At 34.4% G+C, this 22,066-nt stretch overlaps 1 protein-coding gene across 1 annotated transcript; it reads right to left on the reverse strand.

Annotated features, from left to right (window-relative positions):
• Positions 1–61: 61 nt before the first annotated feature.
• LOC133181599 (tetratricopeptide repeat protein 7B-like) lies at positions 62–22,054 on the reverse strand. The gene is made up of 19 exons (XM_061316134.1): positions 21,890–22,054; positions 15,456–15,604; positions 15,059–15,221; positions 14,625–14,847; positions 13,873–13,951; positions 13,633–13,763; positions 13,189–13,252; positions 12,172–12,309; positions 11,093–11,176; positions 10,773–10,877; positions 10,040–10,215; positions 6,948–7,020; positions 6,454–6,731; positions 5,675–5,784; positions 5,328–5,471; positions 3,932–4,029; positions 3,713–3,817; positions 3,467–3,558; positions 62–2,401 (listed from the first exon to the last, which is right to left on the reverse strand). Exons 1-19 carry the CDS (start codon positions 22,008–22,010, stop codon positions 2,269–2,271), a joined length of 2,466 nt encoding a protein of 821 aa, XP_061172118.1. The 5' UTR covers positions 22,011–22,054; the 3' UTR covers positions 62–2,268.
• Positions 22,055–22,066: the final 12 nt, after the last annotated feature.

The following is a 22,066-nucleotide window of genomic DNA, read 5'->3' on the forward strand; positions in this document are numbered from 1 at the left end:
AGTTACATGTATTTCAATTTCCTTGCGATATTGATAGAATAAAAAAAATATCCCAAGGACATATGTTTTTATATTTTTTACCTTCCATGTCAGGTTACATGAATACATCAATAATATTAAGCACTTTCTTTTGCTAGTAAAAAAAGCATTAGAAGAATTACTGACAAATATCAGCATGAATAGTCTACATATTTAAAAAAAAAAAAGGGAATGTCATTCATATCTATATCTGTACAAGTTTATATTGTACAATATACATGTAACAGCATTATGTAAGATATGTTACACTGAAATGCACATTAACGATCATACATGTGATATGTACAGGCTGTACGCAAAATGTACAGTTTTTTGAGCCCATTCATCGTGTACCGGCGGGACACCAAAATTCACGGAATGTGAAAATTTGTACAGTATTTTAAATTTCTCGCTAAATGCCGCCATTTTCCTCTCATTCTCGCTCACGAGACACTGGAAAACATCACCTGTGTTTGACACTTGACCTTCTGATAATTGTGTAGTATCGCGTGCGAAGGTGTGAACTGCCAATTGGGATAATTATCTTGCTATAAATCCGTATCAAATACCCCTTTAGGTAGTTTTATTTTTTAAGGGGTACTTAATTACTGTTAATGTTTCGTATACGTAACTTGATTGAAAAAAATTAAGCCAACTTTTAAAGTTGATATACATGACTTTAGTCTTAATATACGTGAATCTGACCCAGATCTTCGTAGGTATAAAATATACGATGTTTATTACAATGATTACGATGGAATTTCAGAAGAATTTAAGCGATATTTTATACCATTTTTTTGTACCGTTTTTTGATAGGCAGTGTACAGTTTTTTCACCCAAATTCCAGTTTTTTTATGGCTCCTGTACAGTTTTGTGGTCTTTGACTTATCACATGTATGAACGATGTACTTCAAACATAACATAATGTAACTTCGTCTTAGGTACTGGCTGATATTGATGATAAAACTGTTGTCTAGACCCCATGGCTGACGAGAGAAAACAAAAGCCTGACCAGCCATGAGTTTCCGACAATGAAATAAACCAAAAAAAAAAATGAAAAACAATATAAGATCACATTATTTATACCCTTGGAATGAACAGATGGTGGTCAAAACAATACAGATTTGGGGGATTTAAAAATATTGGCAATAAAACTATATGTAGATTACTAAACAAAACATAAAATAAAACATAACAGAGGAGAGCAGCACTTAAGATATGTTACAGCAACTGATAAAAAAACAGAACATAAACTGTTTATAATGCCCCTGTTATAAATAGAAATTAACCCAGAGTAATATACAATGCAGTTCAGGACATGAAATAACTCAGCTGTCAAATGCATAAATTTTTGCCCCGTTCACACAGAGAGTTTCATTCAAATTAAATGTAAGTTACTGCAGATTAAATTTGAACCACATTTACATGGAGAATTTACTTCAAATTACTTTAATTTGAATTAATTACTGTGCATTTAATTACTTCACATTAACACTGTGTGAACACTAAGTGAAGTTAATTCGAATTCACTTGTCCTTGGCACAGAATTTTGGAAAATTATGCCAGTGGTCAGCTATAGATACTCTTACTATTTTTGAGTGAAATACAGAGAAAAATTGTGTTAAGCACCAAAAATGTGTGCATGTACTACATCATGTAAGATGTATATCTGCTCTGTATAAGGTGAAGTAGTTTTCACAATTGAGGTTACAATGCTCTTAATAATGCGGAATCATCATTGTTCATGGGGGACCAATGTTTGTGGGTTACCCTTACCCATGAATACATCCTCATGAATGTTTATTTTGTAAACATATCGATTTAATGAATCTACCATATAAATGAGTAACCCATGTAATTACGTCTCCACAAACAAGTAAAATTTTGCTTGCCCACGAACATTGACCCCAATGAATTAAAATGATTCCACAGTATCTGTCATAAAATTTTAATGCAAATTAGTTTACTTTGCTTTAGCTGTCATGTGAACATTATTTAATTCACATCAGTTTAATTCGCATTATTTTACTTTGCATTAATTTACTGTAATTCAAAACTTCAGTGCACATTTCTGTGAACAGAGCAATAAACTGCACAGACTTGCAGCAAACGTAAACAATAATTCCTCTAAATTAAAGAAAATTGATAATAAATAATTAGAAATGCTCCCTTTGTATCAGAATTAACTCAAAAATAAATTATCACAATTGAGTTTATTGCACTATAGATTTGGGAAGTTTGATTGTGATATCACTGTAGCATGTGTGGAATAACGTAGAATGGCACGATAGGACTGGTCGATTCCAAACCTAGGGCAGTCACGTGACACTCACTGGCAGCTGCTGCTTCTCCGAGACTCTCCAACACAAGTCCAAGTCGAAACCTACAGTAAAACAATAAACCTATCAAACACAAGTCCAAGTTGAAACTTACAACAAACATATCATACACAGGCCTTTCTTAAATTTCTACGTGCACAATTTTAGGATCCAGCTAAGATTATTAGGATTCAAACCAGTGTTCGAAATTAGCATCGGCCTGTCGGTCCTGCACCGACGTACAAACGGAAGGACTCACGAATAGTATGACTAATGGGTCCTTGAAATAATTTTGGGCCGACAATGATTTGCCGGGAAATAAGTTAACGTCAATCACATCTTCTCAGACCTTTCAGGCGAGCTTGGAAAAATACACCGTTGTTTTTCTTTACCACTTGTTGGAAAGGCTTAAGAAGTTGCGATTGAAGTTAAGGTATATTGGTTTATGCATTTACATTAATTTTTATATCTTTCCTGCATTTTAACATGTTTAATTGGATATATTAAACAAATTAACCAATGAGCATCTTTAATCCAAATTGGACTTATGATGGGTAAAACTTGTTATTTTTATCAAGATCATATCAATTCTTCTTTTCATGTGTATTTTAAATGAATACTGAAGATTTGGTTTTTTTTCTGTATGGAATAAAGTTACATTATATGTATGAGGTTACATTTTATCAACATATTGTGGCAATCTATGAAATCTGTGTAATTTTTTACCCGCAGATTTTAAAACGGAAATTGTAATTCCGAGGAAAAGTATGTTTACAGTAATATAATCACATGTTAAACTCAATACATGTTATATATGACCAAGTAAGACAGTGTGACGATTAATAGCTTACCGTTTCTTATTGTTAATACTTGTGAGTTGTAGATACCCTTTATTAAATTGACATATTTCATATGAAGTGATAAACTTACCAAGATCATCGAAACGTAAAAGTTTTTTTCCCCAAATATTTAATGGTATTATTTTTGGGCCTACGCTGCCCTGGAAGGACTCGTGTAGTCCCTTTATCTGTGGGTCTTTTGGACCCATAGAAAATAATTCTGAATTTCGAACACTGATTCAAACAACCTGTTAAACACATGTACATGTATATACATCATTTAATATGTACCATGATTGATGGGCTGTTGGGTCAACATTTACCGCCTCTCGCAGTGCTTTCTCGGCCATTTTATTGTTCCCTTGTTCATGTAGCACCATTCCCTGTGTAATCATACAAAGTAAGATATTTCTTATGTCAGAAATGAAATACATGTGTCCAAAGAAATGTTAATTTACAAAGTCTGACTTTGAAAACTTACCAGGCGTTAGAGTGACTTTGTGGGTGGGTTTGATGGATATAACTCAGAAAACTTACCAGGTGTTGGAGTGACTTTGTGTGGGCGGGGTTGATGGATAGAGCATTCTCGTACCAGCACTTGGCGTCTTCATATTTATGTTTGTGTTCATATACCCGCCCTCTCTGCAGAATTGAAAAATGAAATTATACCATAAAGCATCTTAAACTTACAGTATAAACTTATTGACAAAATGATGTTGAATTTTCAATCCTCAATATCTAAGAGAAAGGTTGTACCATAAAAGCAACATGATGGGACAGTGGGAAGATGGTAGAAGTTTCCTGTACACAACCTTCTGCCTCTGTCATTTTGTCCAAGCTTAGGTACAATTCCGCTAATAAAAAAATCAAGGTTAATCTCTTGGCGAAATCAACTGTACAAAGTCTAACCCCCTGTTACATGTTATATGACTAGACGACACTATTTAATAAAGTGCCCCACCACAGCATGATACGCCCGTCAAATATTGTTCAATTGTCATAAACAGTTTAGAGTGCAAGAAAATCATGTCAACCTTGATACAAGGATTTCAATGATTTTTCCATTCCTTATAATATTTGTTTATACATCTTCTGTGGTATGGGCATTAAATATAACAAATATTATAGATCCTCAACTGGTTGTGTTATAGCTTGACAAATGCCCATCTGCACCCTCCCCCCCCCCCCCCCCTCCCCCGAGTATAATTAGTTTTAATTATATTATACAATATCAAATTAGTTTATCATACAATATCAAATTAATTTATTATACAATATCAAATAAGTTTTGATTACTTTCACCAAATTCATTTACAAACTTAGGCTAGCCACTATTTAATACAACTCGGCTGATTCTTTTTGTCCAGTTCCCAAGAGATATACCTGCTTGATCAGAGATGCTCTACCAGTTAGCTCCTCACACTAAACTCATTAATTTCTCTCTAATTTGATGTGCAATTTTCTGTTATCAAATTTTCCTTGACCAGTGCTTGATAATTACACCCATGGGAGAGGTGGAATTTCTCTTGTAACATTACATTTGTTATAGTAGATTGCTGTAAAGTATATAATGAAAAAAAATAAGTATTTTCTTGATTTAACATTTTTTTAATAAGGATACTGCAACACTCTTGCATTTTTTGGGATTGTGTAATCTAATAGTAAAAAGACAGTTTTTTTTTTAAATTTCACTTAAATTAAAAGTCACAGTGACCTTGAAATAGGTCGTGATATACCTTCTACCTAAGATGCATAAATTGGCCAAGTTTGATGATTCTAAGTCCAATAGTTTTCTAGTTATGAGCCGGACAGGATTTTTCCATATTTGGCCATAGCATCTTCATTAAAGGTCAGAGCGAGCTACTTTTAGTGCGCGACACACCTTCTACCCAAGAAGTATCAGCTGACAAAGTTTGATAATCCTAGGCCTAATACCGTAGTATTAAAGTTATGAGCCGGACACGAGAAAAGCTAACAGACAGACAGACGGACATGAACGCCATAACATAATACGTCCCATCTAAAGACGGGCGTATAAAAATTAAACATTCTTTATGGTGGAAAAAAAATACTTGTGTATAAATCTGATAATATTTACGAATGATTGGTACTTTATGATATGGTGATACATTTAGATCAACAAAGCTGATACCTAGGTGTAGCCAAATTTGTGCCTGTAAAAGCCAGGTTTCCTGGGAGCCCGGGCGGGAGTGGAGGATACTCCCCATAGAGGACGCCACCTCAGATAGAGTCTGCTCCACCCGCGAGGCAGCCACAGACTCCGCCCTCACCGACCCTGAAACAGACACACGCCACAAGGTGATAACGTACCTTCCTAAAAGTCCATTACATTTCAACAATACGTAACTTGCAGAAGCTCTATAACAGAAGGACTTACAGTATCACAATAAACGCTGAAAATGTCCCCTCTTTATATATTTTATGTACATAATTTAGTTACTATAGATTTAAATATCCTATATATGTATCTGTTTTTACCAGTGTCTCTGTCATTCAGTTCATTTAACTGAAGCTGGGCAAAGCTTCTTCTGTCAAATGTTGATCTGTCATTAGATGTAATGGTTCTGTATTTCTTCTCAGAGGAAGTGCTTCAAGTAGAATGAACATTTTAATCAACAGAGTATAATTTTATAACAATTTGAAACTGTTTACATTCTGCAAATGAATATTTCTAGACTTCATGAAAGTAAAAACTTAAAATGACCACACTAAAATATATTTTTGAGAAATTATCAAAAGTCATTCATTTAATCAATAAACAGCTTTCTTCATTTTTGCTTAATTTTTAAACTTCAGTTGAACTAAACTATTTTTAGCTGCTACTGAATATCCATCCTGGGTTACATTAGAGTGTTTTAAGCTACCATGGCTCTCCAGAGTTACATTATATTTCACGGCCCTGGACTCTTCAAAGTTTCATTAGGCTATTTAAGGTTGCCCTGGAGTCTCCATAGTTACACTATGCTACAGGGTATTTTTAGTTGCCCTTGAGTCTCCTTAGTTACATAAGGCTATTTTTAGTTGCCTTGGAGTCTCCATAGTTACACTAAGCTATTTTTAGTTGCCCTGGAGTCTCCTTAGTTACTTAAGTCTATTTCTAGTTGCCCTGGATTATCCAGCGTTACATTAGATTATCTTTAGTTGCTCTGGATTCTCGAAAGTGACATTAAACTATTTTTGGTTGCTCTGGATCTCCAGAGTTATATTTCCTATTTTTAGCTGCTGAGGATTCCCAAAAGTAAAATAAACAGACTTACTCCTCCACATCTGTTTCATAGAGTTCCTTCCACAGCTCTAACATCTCTCGACACGTGTCGAGCGCATACTCGGGACCGAGCAGAACCTCCTCCAGTTTACTGCGGGTCAACATCAGACTGAGGTTGTCCGGATATTCCTGGAGGGCTGCCTGGATCAGAGTCATTCCCTCCTCGTACTTCTTCTCTGACGTCATCAGCAGCACCAACAGATGTAAGGAGTGCATGTAGTCATTCTTGTGTTTTAGAGACATCTTAACACATCTTATTGCCTCACTGATCTAGATAAACCACAAAATGTATCACTTACATGTATATAGACAATTTTCAAAATACCTCACTAACATGTATATAGATAATCCATCAATTTCATTACGCATATATAGATAATTTTATGTAGATTATAATTTACAAATATACATTCCACAAAATACTGTATACATCAGGATCTCTTCCCCAAAATAATGTGAAATCTACTGACACATAAATACACTCACCTGTCTCTGTAGTGCTAACTGTAGTGCCAGGTGAAACAAGGCAAGGTAATCATTCTGATCCAGCTCATTTGCACTACAACAATTAGTGGGAGTTATTATTAATCAGTAATATAACTTTACAAAAAAAAAAAAAAAAAATTATATAACAAGAGGCCCAAGGGCCTTGAATCGCTCTTTTGATAAACTGTACAACCTATCACTTCTATTTGAAGTCTCCAAGTATCCTGTATATTTAGATAAAGCCTTGAAATTCAAAAGGTAGGTCATCATGACCTACATTTCAGATTAAAACACTCTGAGAACCCAGGATGATTCTAAGCCAATTAGTACCTGAGAGTAGGTCATGGTGACCTACTTATCACTTGTCATTCTCTGAGGACCCAAGATGCATCAACTAAGTTTGATGATTCTAAGCCAATTATTACCTAAAATATTTTTAAAATTATAACCATAAAATTTCAAAAGTAGGTCACAGCGACCTACTTTTCAGATGACATACTTTGAGGACCCAAGATGCATCAACTGACAAAGTTTGATGATTCTAAGCCAATTAGTACCCGAAATATTTAATTATAGTCATATAAATTGAAAAGTAGGTCACGGTGACCTACTTTTCAGTTGATATTTTTTGAGGACCCAAGATGCATCAACTTACTAAGTTTTATGATCATAGGCCTTAAAATGTCCAAATATCCCTCTAAAACGCTTTGAAATCGAATGCCTGCAAAGTTCAAAAAGAGGTCACGATGACCTACTTTTTAATAAATATATTTTATGGCCCGAAGATGCATCATCTTACAAGATTTAATGATTCTAAACCTCTCAGTATTCGAATTAATGACCTTAATTGTTTTGAAAAAAGATTAGCCATAAAATTCAAAAAGTAGGTCAAGGTGATCTACTTTTTAGTCAACATACTTCGAGGACCCAAGATACATCAACTGACAAAGTTTGGTGATCATAGGCCTTAAATTGTTCAAAATATGCCTCTAAATCATTTTGAAAAAGAATGGCCACAAAATTTGAAAAGTAGGTCACCATGACCTACTTTTGAGTCAACATGATATGAGGTCCTTAGATGCATCAACTGACAAGATTTAATGAACCTAGTCCTTATAGTAAGCAAAATATCAACATTTTAATAAAATGTAATTTTTGGTCAACTTTGAAGTGACCTTGAGACCACGCCCTTTGCCCCAGGGTGATGCCTTGAACAATTTTTGATCTTCAACATATCCTCATCCTTTTGTGTAAGTTTGGTGATAATCTGTCCAGTAGTTCTTGAGAAGAAGATTTTTTAGCAACCAGTACTTTTGTTCTATTTTCCTAATTATCTCCCCTTGTTTAAGGGTCACAACCCTAGTTTTAGTATAAACAGGAGCCCTTGGGCCAAGGATACCCTGTGACAAATTTGACAATAATTAGCCAAGAGATTCTTGAGTTATGGCCCATATTCAAAAAGGTTTATGCACACCATAGCATTAGCTCTTTGAGCTTTTGGCTCAGAAGAGCTAAAAATATAAAATAGAATAATTGCTTAGAAAAAATTGTACCATACACTTAAAGAGTAGCTCTTAAACTGAGAGACTGGAGCAACTCTAAACATAGGTAATCAGAGATTACAGAGCTCACCTCAACGAATGTTGTCTTTAAGTAAGGCAAAGTCCCACACTAAACTAATAATCTAGGAGTGTGCATCCCTAGATGCAACATTTATGCAATTTTGGTCTGATAGGGCTTGCAGTTACTTGGGAATGGACTTATCTGAAAACTTAAAACTAGACACTCATTCAGAAAATGTAAGTCAAATCCAGCATCCGAAGCAAGTTTTGAGATTGTTCATCCCTTGATGCATCATCCATGCAAGTTTGGTTCAGATAGGCCTTATAGTTACTTGGAAATGAGATCTGCTCCAAAAACTTTAATCTGGTCACTCATCCGGAAAATATAGGTCAGATCCAGCATCCTAAGCAAGTCCAGTAGTGTGAATCCTAAGATGTATCATCCATGCAAGTTTGGTCAATATAGGGTTTATAGTTACTTGGATATGACATCTGCTTCAAAAACTTTAACCTGGTCACTCATCCGGAAAATATAGGTCAGATCCAGCATCCGAAGCAAGTCCAGTAGTGTGCATCCTTAGATGTATCATCCATGCAAGTTTAGTCAATATAGGGCTTATAGTTACTTGGAAATGAGATCTGCTCCAAAAACTTTAACCAGGTTACTCATCTGGAAAATGTAGGTCAGATCCAGCATCCGAAGCAAGTCCAGTAGTGTACATCCTTATATGTATCAACCATGCAAGTTTGGTCAATATAGGTTTATAGTTACTTGGAAATGACATCTGCTCCAAAAACTTTAACCTGGTCACTCATCCGGAAAATATAGGTCAGATTCAGCATCTGAAGCAAGTCCAGAGTGTGCATCCTTAGATGTATCATCCATGCAAGTTTGGTCAATATAGGGCTTTTAGTTACTTGGAAATGAGATCTGCTCCAAAAACCTTAACCTGGTCACTCATCCGGAAAATATAGGTCAAATCCAGCATCCGAAGCAAGTCCAGTAGTGTGCATCCTTAGATGTATCATCCATGCAAGTTTGGTCAATATAGGGCTTATAGTTACTTGGAAATGAGATCTACTCCAAAAACCTTAACCTAGTCACTCATCCGGAAAATGTAGGTCAGATCCAGCATCCGAAGCAAGTTCAGTAGTGTGCATCCTTAGATGTATCATCCATGCAAGTTTGGTCAATATAGGGCTTATAGTTACTTGGAATTGAGACCTGCTCCAAAAACTTTAACCTGCTCCAAAAACATTAACCTGGTCATTCTTTAGCTGAAATTGCAGCATCTGAAACCTTGACTGGTACGATGAAACACACCAGAAGCATCCTCCATGCATCTCTGACTAATATAGGCCATAGAAGTACTTGAAAAGAAAACTGCTCCAAAAACCTTAACCTTGGACGCCGACGCCAAGGGTATTACATAAGCTCCCCCAACTTCGTTGAGGTGAGCTAAAAATTACACTGATACAATGAAACAATAATCATGTACAAGTTTATGATAACAAACAAGAAACCCCTACTATTTAAATGCATCTAATGCCTTCTTGTGTAGACCGTATCTGTCCCCCTGTAACTTGGTACCCTGAGCCTTGAGACTGTAGCCAATGCCCAGAGCCACATATAACCGACTCAGCAGAGGGTGGCTCTCAGAACAGCTGTCTATTGCCTGCTGGACTAGATTTATTCCATCATTGTACTGAAAGTGAAACAAGAATCAACAATTACATAATATACTTCTGTTTAGGATGTTATGTTGCCCAATGTCATAACAACTACCACCAACACTCCTTGAATTCTTTTTTGTTTTTGTTCTGATATTATAAATCACTTTTTACCCACAATAACTTTATTTTCGAGCAAAAATTTCATTCTCATGTATACAAGTATAATGTATTGCATTATTAAAAGTTATACAAACAATATACTCAACAATAACCAAATTTCATGTAAATTGTTTTTGCTCATAAATACAAAATAATAACATCGCAAAAATAAGGTGTCGAGAAAATTTGGTGCTCTACAATAAACATACTGTATACAGGAAAATTTTCACCTCCTTTTATTTTCGCCCAAGACACAAGTGAGTGAATTTAAGAAGGCGTGAATTCAAAGAAAACAGTATAATTTCTTATCAAACAGAACTGTGACTGAGCGAATTTAAAATGGGGAATATTGTTTGCAAGTGTGAAAGGGAGAAAATAACATGGGGTGAAAATAACCCTGTATACAATAATCGATTCATGATACACTTACTAGATGCAGACATTCAAAGCATAGCTTTGCTGCTTGCAGTAAAACCACTGTATTCTTTGGCTTTAGTCTCGAGCATTCTTTCAAGACATGTAAAGCTCTGCTATACTGAAAATAACATTAGGAACCAATTGAAAGTTTGGTTTCACTCTGATTAGTAGACTAGATATCTTCATTTTTATTTTTAACTTGCACTAATACCGGCATACACTGAACAAAATATATTCAACAAGTGAGGCAATATCTCAAATTCATGTACATTCATATTTCCATTACATTTGAAAAACAAGTCTTGGAAATAAAGAGATTGAATTGTTCATTACCTTTCCTGAACATATAAGTGTATTAGCAAATTGATGCCAGATATGGAATTCTTCAAATGAAAATCGCATAGCCTTCTCAAAGGACTGGAAAATAAATAGCCATCATTACTCACAACATTATCTACATACAACCTGGTTAACTTATTCAACATTGAGTATAAAAAGCCTGAAAAGCTTCAAAGGCGTTGAACATGAAAAACAATTTCAAAAGTTCTTTTTGAATTAAAAATAAAATTTAAACTTTGTAAATAAAATGTCATAATTATAGTTTTGGGGCCTTATGCCAAGGTTTGAATAGAACGTGTTCAAATTAACCAGACACCATCAAAAGTAAATATGTTCAACTTCATGCTAAATATTTTAACTCAGTTGAAAAACTAGAAGGGATTTAATGAATTTTTATGATATTATTATTTTAATTGTCAATGCCTAAACATTGTTTTTAGTGATTGCACCTTAGCTATGACCAAGTTCCTGCTACGACTATGAATTATTTTTGGGTATTGTATATGGTATACTAGGAAATGGAGCAATACAGTAATAGAAGTTGATTTCTTCAATTTTTGTAATAAATTTGGAATTAAAATTGTAAAAGTAAGGGTTAAAATTAAATGTTTTTAGTCTTCTAGTATTCATATTTAATTTTGCGATTACAGTCAGATGGGTTGTTTTCTGTTACATGGTTATTCTTCCGAAAAGTTATTCAAGTTATTTGATGCATCACTTTCTTTAGTTCATCCGCAACAACTATCCCATTTTTCTAGTGTGAAAATAAACAAGGTATCTGTGTTTTGTAACAGAATTAATAGTAGGTACATGTATAATTGATCAATTTCATTTTCAAGTTATTATTCATTGTGAGCATTTTCAAAGAAATTGATACATGTATACGGCTATTTTCTTTTGAGCATGCATCAACTGAAACCTTTGCTTACGTAAATTCTTATGGGCAATTCAAATGGAATGCTCCCTAATATGGCTTTTGAGCTCTGCTCGACGACATAAATAAACAATTAAGAAGTGTAAAAAATTCTATAATTTTAATGTCCTTTTTAGATGTATTCTGGACGGAGACTTACATCAGACAGTTTGAGGAATTGAGTACACCTGACCAGAGTGATGGCCAACAGATCGTATACTGCCGTCGTGTTCTCGTAGCTGATGTGTCGATCTTCCCGATGTTCCTCAGACTGGTTAAGCACAGCCTCTCTTGTCACCTGTTTATATCATCCACATATACAAAAAATCAAAGTAATGGACGTGACATTATAAATCAGACAAGTTAAGCACAGCCTCTCTTGTCACCTGTTTATATCATCCAAATATACAAAAAATCAAAGTAATGGACGTGACATTATAAATCAGACAGGTTAAGCACCGCCTCTCTTGTCATCATTCATATCATCAAAATAAACTATAAAGCGAAGTAACTAATGTAATATAAAAAATCATTAACAAAGTAATTCAATCCAAAATACAAACAATTTAGTGCTTTTTGTGTTATGTACAATTTACATGGTATAATGTTTGTTTGGAAATTGATTCCTAAAAATCCTGCCTATAAAAGCCTATTACTTCATAAAGAAACAAAGAAAGCTGTGAAAATACATGTATAATTGCTTCTTCCACAAGGAGGAGTATTTATGACACTTACGATTGCTTTTGCTACAAGGAGGAGTAAAAATCACACTTACGATTGCTTCAGCCACAAGGAGGAGTAATAATGACACTTACCATTGCTTCTGTTACAAGGAGGAGTAATAATGAAACTTACGATTCCTTTTGCCACAAGAAGGAGTTAATAATGACACTTATGATTGCTTCAGCCACAAGGAGGAGTAATAATGACACTTACGATTGCTTCAGCCTCAAGGAGGAGTAATAATGACACTTACGATTGCTTCAGCCTCAAGGAGGAGTAATAATGACACTTACCATTGCTTCTGTTACAAGGAGGAGTAATAATGAAACTTACGATTCCTTTTGCCACAAGAAGGAGTTAATAATGACACTTACGTTTGCTTCAGCCACAAGGAGGAGTAATAATGACACTTACAATTGCTTCAGCCACAAGGAGGAGTAATAATGACACTTACGATTGCTTCAGCCACAAGGAGGAGTAATAATGCCTCTTCATTAAGTTCACGTGGGATGAACAAACTGAAGAAAAATGTCCAACCAACATTTAAACTGAATTTAGTATTCAGTGAACCATGCTTAAAAAAAGTATTGTCAATGTGAAATGGTTCACAATTTTAACTCTTTTGCATTACATCAATTCTTTAAATCTAAAAAAAGTTTTTTTGAAGTATTCAGTAAGTAAAAGCAGATATATTCATATGGAATTATATTTCATTTCTTTCGGTGATTGCATTCATCAAGAAATTAAATACCTATGAAATATTTACCCAGATACATGTACTGTAATGTTATGGTTATTTGTAAAGCAATGAAAATAATTCCCCACAAAATTGATTTAAATGATAAATCTATGAAATTTTATGTCCATGAAAACTTCTGTTTCTACATTAAACACTTACTTTTCACCTGAGTATTTTCTAGGTAATGGATGTGTAATTTGACTAGAGCTGGAATGACTAACTTCTATAGGTATATAAGTCTTCTCACACATGCCTCGGATCAATACTTCAGCCAACTGCCTGGCCAGTGCCTGCATCAATTTGTAAAATATGGATAAATAATTACTGATATTTTATTTGTCATAATACATGTATGTACCCACTCTTTTTTCAGTTAAGTATAAATAAAGAAAATCATACCTGTCGAAGACTTTGAGTGAATCTAGATTCTACAACTCGCAGTAGCTCTCTAAATCGCCCTACTCCTTGTTTGATGTCACTGTAACAAGAAAATAAAATATGTATCTGATTGTTCAAACTTAAAAGTAATGCAGTCAGTATTTACGGGTTTGGTGTGGTTTCTGTTCTCTCTAGACTTTCCATACATACTCAGAACATATCTACATTTTACATAGTTAGACTGATATTAACTACTTTCATTGCTTTTATTGTATGTGCCAGGCATTGAGGATGCTCTGGTTCACTGTTCATATTGGCAGATGATAGAAAGAAGTTATCTAATCATTTTCAAAACTAGATCTTGCCTGAAATCAGTAGGAAAAATTAAATACTGTGAATAGATGGTACCCCCTAAAATCCGACATGTACATAGAAATATGATTTTTTTTTTTTAAAAACTACTAATTTCAGCAGTTTCCAGTTCTAATTTTAATCATTTTTTTCAGACAGAGAAAGATTAACAAACAAATACACTAAGTACTCCATCATAAAACAAAGCCCCTATGTGCTTACCCCCTTTTGATGTACACGAGCAGTGACTGTGTTATGGCCTATGTACTTACCCCCTTTTGATGTACATGAGCGGTGACTGTGTTATGGCCTATGTACTTACCCCCTTTTGATGTACATGAGCGGTGACTGTGTTATGGCTTATGTACTTACCCCCTTTTGATGTACATGAGCGGTGACTGTGTTATGACCTATGTACTTACCCTCTTTTGATGTACATGAGCGGTGACTGTTTTATGGCATTCTCCAGGATGATATCTACTTCCTCTTCCCCTGATGAATTACTCTGGGCCATTTTCTCTCTCTCCTGGACATACAGAAGGGCTAAGTCTCCTGCTGTCTCAAAGCACTGTAACACCAGCTTCTCTTGCTCGGCAGCCTTATATTTGCTGGTGGTGCTGGGACCTTTGGATTCCAAGCATGATCCTGGAGTTCATTTGAATACAAACACCTTGATACACATCTTATCTTTATACTGTATAGCTTTTACTCTCTTTCAGTCTTGATTTTTTTTTTGAATTTCAGAAAAGATATGGCATTAATGATGTAAAATTTCCAACAATGAATTTCTAACATATACATATTTTTTTTTTTCATTGGATCATGACATTACATTACCATGCAGTGTGAAATTTACCTTTGATGGAATAAGCTTCAGCCAGAAGTTGGAGAACACGTGGAGCCATGTTCTGATCCAGTACACTATCTAAGTTGATCTCATCATACAATCTTAATGTCTCATCATAGGAACCTTTACAGTAATACAGCTTAGCTAGTAAGAGTTTGGCTTCAAATGACAGCTGAAATGAAACTCACATCCTTGTATATTTTATACCATTCATAGGCCTTTACCCCATAAAATATTAAAATATCTTACTCAGGGCCAATTTTTACCTGCTTCAGGGGTAAAGGCCTAGTTATCAAATGAAAGAATGGAATGCTTGCAAAATTAATTATTGATTAAAAACACCAGTAATTTTTAACGTTTTACAATAAATTCATTGTAAAATTGTGACACAAGTTTCATGACCAACCTTATTGCCACTGCTGGCTATACTGGACAGAGTTTTCTCGACATCTGTCAGCTGATCACAAGCTTTATTGTGATTTTTTTCAAGAGGTATATTGTCTTTGACATAGTGTTCTAATGTGCTTTCTGCATGAGTAAAAGTCACATAAAAATCTGGAAAAAAAGTCAGTAAAATCAATTTTCACTGAAAAAAGGTGATATCTTATTGCAATTTCACAATCTACAGCTGAAATAAGCATTTACATAGATGTGGTAAATGTAATTACTTTATTCATGATTGTGCTTACTAGTCTATACCTAATCTTGACTGAGATTCGCCCTGGCTGGATATGGAATGATGCCTTCGCTGAATCTCGGGATAGTCCTTCATAATTCAAATATCCAGCCAAGTTGAATCTCATCCAAACAAAGTATATACCAACAGATGCCCAAATTTTGAAAATGCTATTAATAAGTATTAAAAGTATGAACCAAAATCTCCCTTAGTACTAAAAATTTTTCATCACATCAAGAAAGGGCATTATTTTGGTGCTTGATGGGTATCAGAATTATGTTAATATCAAGTGCAGTAAGCTCAATAGACTAACGTGTAAGAACAGAAAAATTTGATTCATTAAAATCTATAGACAGGTGTAGCATAATATTTTGATACCGCGATATATTGAACCCGGGTGCAATATATCGCATAATATTTTGAACCCGGGTTCATATTTTCGCTGCGATATAATGAATCCCCTTATAAAATATTGAACCCGGTGGGTTCAAGATATTATGACCATAAAATATTGAGTCCCCTACCCTTATAATTTAAGAGGGAGGGGGGTTCAAGATATTATGACCATAAAATATTGAGTCCCCTACCCTTTTAATTTAAGAGGGAGGGGGGGTCAAGATATTATGGCCATAAAATATTGAGTCCCCTACCCTTATAATTTAAGAGGGAGGGGGTTCAAGATATTATGACCATAAAATATTGAGTCCCCTACCCTTTTACTTTAAGAGGGAGGGGGGGTCAAGATATTATGGCCATAAAATATTGAGTCCCCCTACCCTTTTAATTTAAGAGGGAGGGGGTTCAAGATATTATGGCCATAAAATATTGAGTCCCCTACCCTTTTAATTTAAGAGGAGGGGGGGTCAAGATATTATGGCCATAAAATATTGAGTCCCCTACCCTTTTAATTTAAGAGGGAGGGGGGTTCAAGATATTATGACCATAAAATATTGAGTCCCCTACCCTTTTAATTTAAGAGGGAGGGGGGTTCAAGATATTATGGCCATAAAATATTGAGTCCCCCTACCCTTTTATTTTTAGAGGGAGGGGGGTTCAAGATATTATGGCCATAAAATATTGAGTCCCCCTACCCTTTTATTTTAAGAGGGAGGGGGTTCAAGATATTATGGCCATAAAATATTGAGTCCCCTGCCCTTTTAATTTAAGAGGGAGGGGGGTTCAAGATATGATGGCCATAAAATATTGAGTCCCCCTACCCTTTTATTTTAAGAGAGAGGGGGGTTCAAGATATTATGGCCATAAAATATTGAGTCCCCCTACCCTTTTATTTTAAGAGGGAGGGGGTTCAAGATATTATGGCCATAAAATATTGAGTTCCCTACCCTTATAATTTAAGAGGGAGGGGTTCAAGATATTATGGCCATAAAATATTGAGTCCCCTACCCTTTCATTCAATTTAAGAGGGTGGGGGGGTTCAAGATATTATTACCATAAAATATTGATTTCCCTTACCCTTTTACTTTTAAAGGGAGGGGGGTTCAAGATATTATGACCATAAAATATTGAGTTCCCCAACCTACCAAAAAAAAAATTAAATTAGGAGGTACAACACTTCAACGCCATAATCTCAGAAACCCCTATGCTTGAAACAGAGAATGTAATGGGGTTCAAAATATTATGGCCATAATGCTATAATATAATGAACCCGGGGTTCAAAATATTATGGCCACAAGGCCATAATATATTGAACCCGGGGTTCAAAATATTATGGCCCTAAGGCTATAATATATTCAACCCCGGGTTCAAAATATTATGGGCCTAAGACTATAATATATTGAACCCCGGGTTCAAAATATTATGGCCATAATATTTTGAACCCGGGGATCAATATTTTATAGGGGGTTCAATATTTCGCAGCGATATTTTGAACCCGGGTTCAAAATATCGCGGGGTTCAATATATTATATGACACTGGTATTCGTCAAGCAAATTTTTCTGCGAAACCTTCCCAGAATTCCTTCGCTATCAGGATTCCATGCAATAATGGTGAATAAACAGTCTCCAGTTATCATGTTATCATGTATTAAAGATTTACTTAGTAGTCTGTGCAGAGAGCTTAGATGAAACAAAAAATAATTGCATCTATTCTACAATGCCTTTCACTACAAAACTGCAAAAGGCCCATTTAGACTCGTTACAAAAATTTAACTTACATATGATGTCAAGTGACGTCACAGTCTAAGACTGTCTCTAGATAAAATGTTCAATTGTAAAAATCATCGTCAGATACCCACGGGTGATCTTGTCTTGCAAAATCGCCGAAAAATTGTCATATGTATTTAATATGCGTGGGTCATTTGATTGGCTGCTGAACTGAGTCGCAATGGCAAAAACTATTCCATAGTTAACATGCCCTAGTTAACACTGATTGCAGTTTGAAAAAGGCACTCCCATATAATTTCTGACTGGTATTTAATGTCAGTGGCCTGTACGAATTGACTTTAATCGTTTTAAAACAAACTTTGCTCATTTTAACAAGCGTCAAAATATTTACCATAAATAGCAAACTAATAAACATATTTTTAAAATTGAAGAATTCCAACTTTCTGATTGGTTGTCTATAATCAACAAATTAGCATATTTTACGGTGATATTTCAGCGAGTTTGCCCACGGGTGATGAGTAAAGACGAGATCACCCATGGGTATCCAAAGATGCATTAAAATGAGAAATGTCCTACAGACCCAGTTTAACAAAGAATGCGTTCCATGAATTGGGGATGTAGCAAAGCAAACATGGGCAATAACTAACTAAATGCATTTATTTTCAAAATCCAGTGAGTTCCGATTGTCAACATGGAATGTAAATTTGAAGTGAGTAAAAATTGCTGAGAAAAAGTGTTGAATTCTTCCATTATTTAATGGTTATTTTCAATGCAACTTCATTAATTTTCTACAAAATAGTTTCAGAGTGATTCTGCAATTTTTTGCTACATTGCAGTTATCTAACTGTGGTGATGGCCTGTCCTGATACACAGATAAATTATTCTAACTAGACCAGGTCCAGCACAATACCCTGATAAAGGTATATAGCTTGATAAAGCTATATTACTTTATCAAGGTATTACAACTACCTTGATCAAGTAAATTCACTCATGCATGTAAAGTACTCAAACACGAAGAAATCAGTATAAAAGCATGTCATGTGAGGAGACGTTCTTTCATGCTGTCTTTTTGATACCTGAATACTTTTCATGCGCGAGTTAACACATTGACCCCTACTCATAATTTGACTTTTCAATTTAATTTTTTAAGATTTTTTTTTTGTATTTTCATTACATAAAATACCTTGATCAAGGTATTTGTAATACCTTGATAAAGCTATATAACTTTATCAAGCTATATATACAAAAATTAGCGAAACTTAGTTTCACAGTTGATAAACTAGGTTTATCGACTGTAAACTATAGTTTACAAACCCTGAACTATAGTTAACGATTCGTTAACTATAGTTTTCATCTGTAAAACTATATTTAACGGTTGTTAACTATAGTTTACGAATGCTAATCTAAGTTTATCTGTCTGTAATTAAACGTTAACAATAGATTTTGTTGATAAACATAGATTCACATCTGTAAACTATAATTTACAATCGTGAACTATAGTTAAGAGTTGTTAATCATAGTTTCACAAATCGTGAAACTATATTTATCAGATAAACTATGTTTTACATTCGTTAACCATAGATTTCGGTTGTAAACTATAGTTAACTGTCATTTATACTCACAAACTATATTTAACAGACGTAAACTATACTTATCGATCGTAAACTATAGTTCTGAGAGCTAAACTACGATTCACATTTGCCAATCATAGTTTATCGTAATAAACTATAATTCACACTCGTAAACTATAGTTAAGAGTTGTTAAATATAGTTTATGAATCTAAACACCTGTTAACTGTTAACGATAGTTTTCAATTCGAAATTTCGCGGCACCAATCGCGAGAGGCAATAATGGGGTATTGGTTTTATCAGTGCGGAGAATATTAAGGACACGTGTTGGGCATTATCTAAAGCAAAGACCGAGTTATATATAATCAATATTACTTTCTCTATTTAAACAGGATTAATTGTATTTATTTTAAAATGCCGTGTATATATACTATTTCCTATGGGGAAATTTTTAGAAATATGATAAAATTTTAATTTTTTAAAAGACAGAATATTACAAGATTTTTGCTCAAGCAGGGGAGGGTGAAGCGCATTTTACAATGTGCCAAGCATTTTCCCGCCACATCTCATCACCAAAACAAAGAAACTGAAAGAGAGGAAATGCAGTGGTGGATATAGATAGGGTTGTGGGGGTTTCAACGTCCTCCTTTGAATTTAAGAGAGAGAGAATGAGAGAGAAGTCCCAAATATTTGTTGTGTTTGTTCCGTGAAAGGCCACTTTTATTTATGTATGAAGAAAATTCGGTTGTTGAAAAATAAATTCTGCACCTGCAATGTTACATGTACTGTGTTATGTCTTTATTTACAGATGAATATAAGATATACATGTATTTTATTAATGACAGATCACGCATTTCGGTCTCTATTTCTCTCTTTTAAATCAAAAAAATAAAATTTTAATCAATAATTTTCCAGTCATTTTTCTTTTTATTTCCAACTAGATTTGCTTTAAAATAATAGAACATTTACTTATAACGCCAACAAGAAATATACATGCATATATATTTAACAACAATTGTCGTTACATAGCAAAATCTTATAATGCTGTAACTAGGATTAGCCGATCTATAATTTACAAAAAAAAAAAACTATTGTTAACTATAGTTTTGATCGTAAACTATGGTTTAGAGTCGTGAAATCTAGTTTCACAGAAAATTGTGCATCTCCGATACAAAATAAGAGATTCTATTCCTAAACTGTGTTTCTCAAGTGTAAAACTATGTTTATCGCATTTTTGTGAATTTGGCGCTTTGTATGTCTGTAAAGTATATTTTACAAAGCCTAAACTATAATTTACATTTGTTAAGTATAGTTTAGAGTTGTAAATCATAGTTTACAAATCGTGAAACTATATTTATCAGATAAACTATATTTTGCAGTAGCAAATGATTGTTTTCCGTGTTTACACTTGTGAAACATAGATTATCGTGTAAACTATAGTTTACATATGTGAAATATAGATTATCATCGTTAACTATAGTTTACGGTCTGTAAACTATAGTTTACAATCAATAAACCTAGTTTATCAACTGTGAAACTATGATTAGCTCATTTTTGTGAATTGGGGGGGCCATATATATACCTTTATCGGGGTATTGTGCTGGAATCCGGGATGTTTCGCGCCGATTCTGTTTCGCACTGAGATGGTTCGCGCCCAGATGATTCGCGCCGATTTAGGTGCGAACCATCTCACGATTTATTTTAAATATTCCATGACATTTTTATCCATTTTAAAAAATTGTTTATCAATTATAAGATATACATATATAGATGTTGTATGTTCAAATGCATGACTTAATAATACATGTATGCACTGCCAAAGATTACGGATCGTGTTCATCAAATATTCCATGAGGATTTAATTGTAATTAGTTGTTGATCGAAAGGTGAGAATTTATTAATTGACGTGTTGGTAGTCAAACCAGCAATAATTACTTAATTAGATGGCGGTATTATAATTAGCATGGTGTTAAAATAATACATAATTATATGCTATGTATACTTTAAACACAGACATAAATAATTATGTCTCTGCTACAAATATAATCTTCTTGAATTAAAAAAAATGTTGCAAAAAATATCAAAATTTACACCATATAACAGGTTTAAAATTTTGTTAAACGAACTTTAGTAGGCTAGCACATATTTGTACAATGTGGGGCGAACCATCTCAGCGCGAAACGGAATTGGTGCGAAACATCGCAGCGCGAACCATGCTTAGGTGCGAAACATCCCGTTACCTTGTGCTGGACCTGTACACTGTCTCGTGCGGATTGAAGTTTTAAGAGGCGGATCAAAATTCAAATTGTAAGCTACATAAAGATTTCTTTTGGTATACAACTGCACTCGCTCCAACGGTGGCACCGTAAAACATAGTACGTGTGTGTGACATTGAACACAGGTACTGGATGGAGTATATTTCGCAATTTTCTATTTAAAATTTGCATAATTCTCATCAATAACAAACTAACCTAATTGTTGGTACTTATTTGCAAGTTGTTTTGCTGCTTCTAATGCCTTTAACCATGATCTTTCCGCCCTACACCTTTCGATTTCTGATTCTAGCCTATTAAACTTAGCTTTTGCAGCCATATTGTCACACTGCCATCTGTTGACAGGAAGTATTTTTATAGTCTCCATCCAAAAAT

Source organism: Saccostrea echinata, unplaced genomic scaffold (assembly GCF_033153115.1).
Source record: "Saccostrea echinata isolate AGI-Se365-2 ecotype Australia unplaced genomic scaffold, CSIRO_AGI_Sech_v1 ptg000009l, whole genome shotgun sequence".
NCBI classification, from domain to species: Eukaryota; Metazoa; Mollusca; class Bivalvia; order Ostreida; family Ostreidae; genus Saccostrea; species Saccostrea echinata.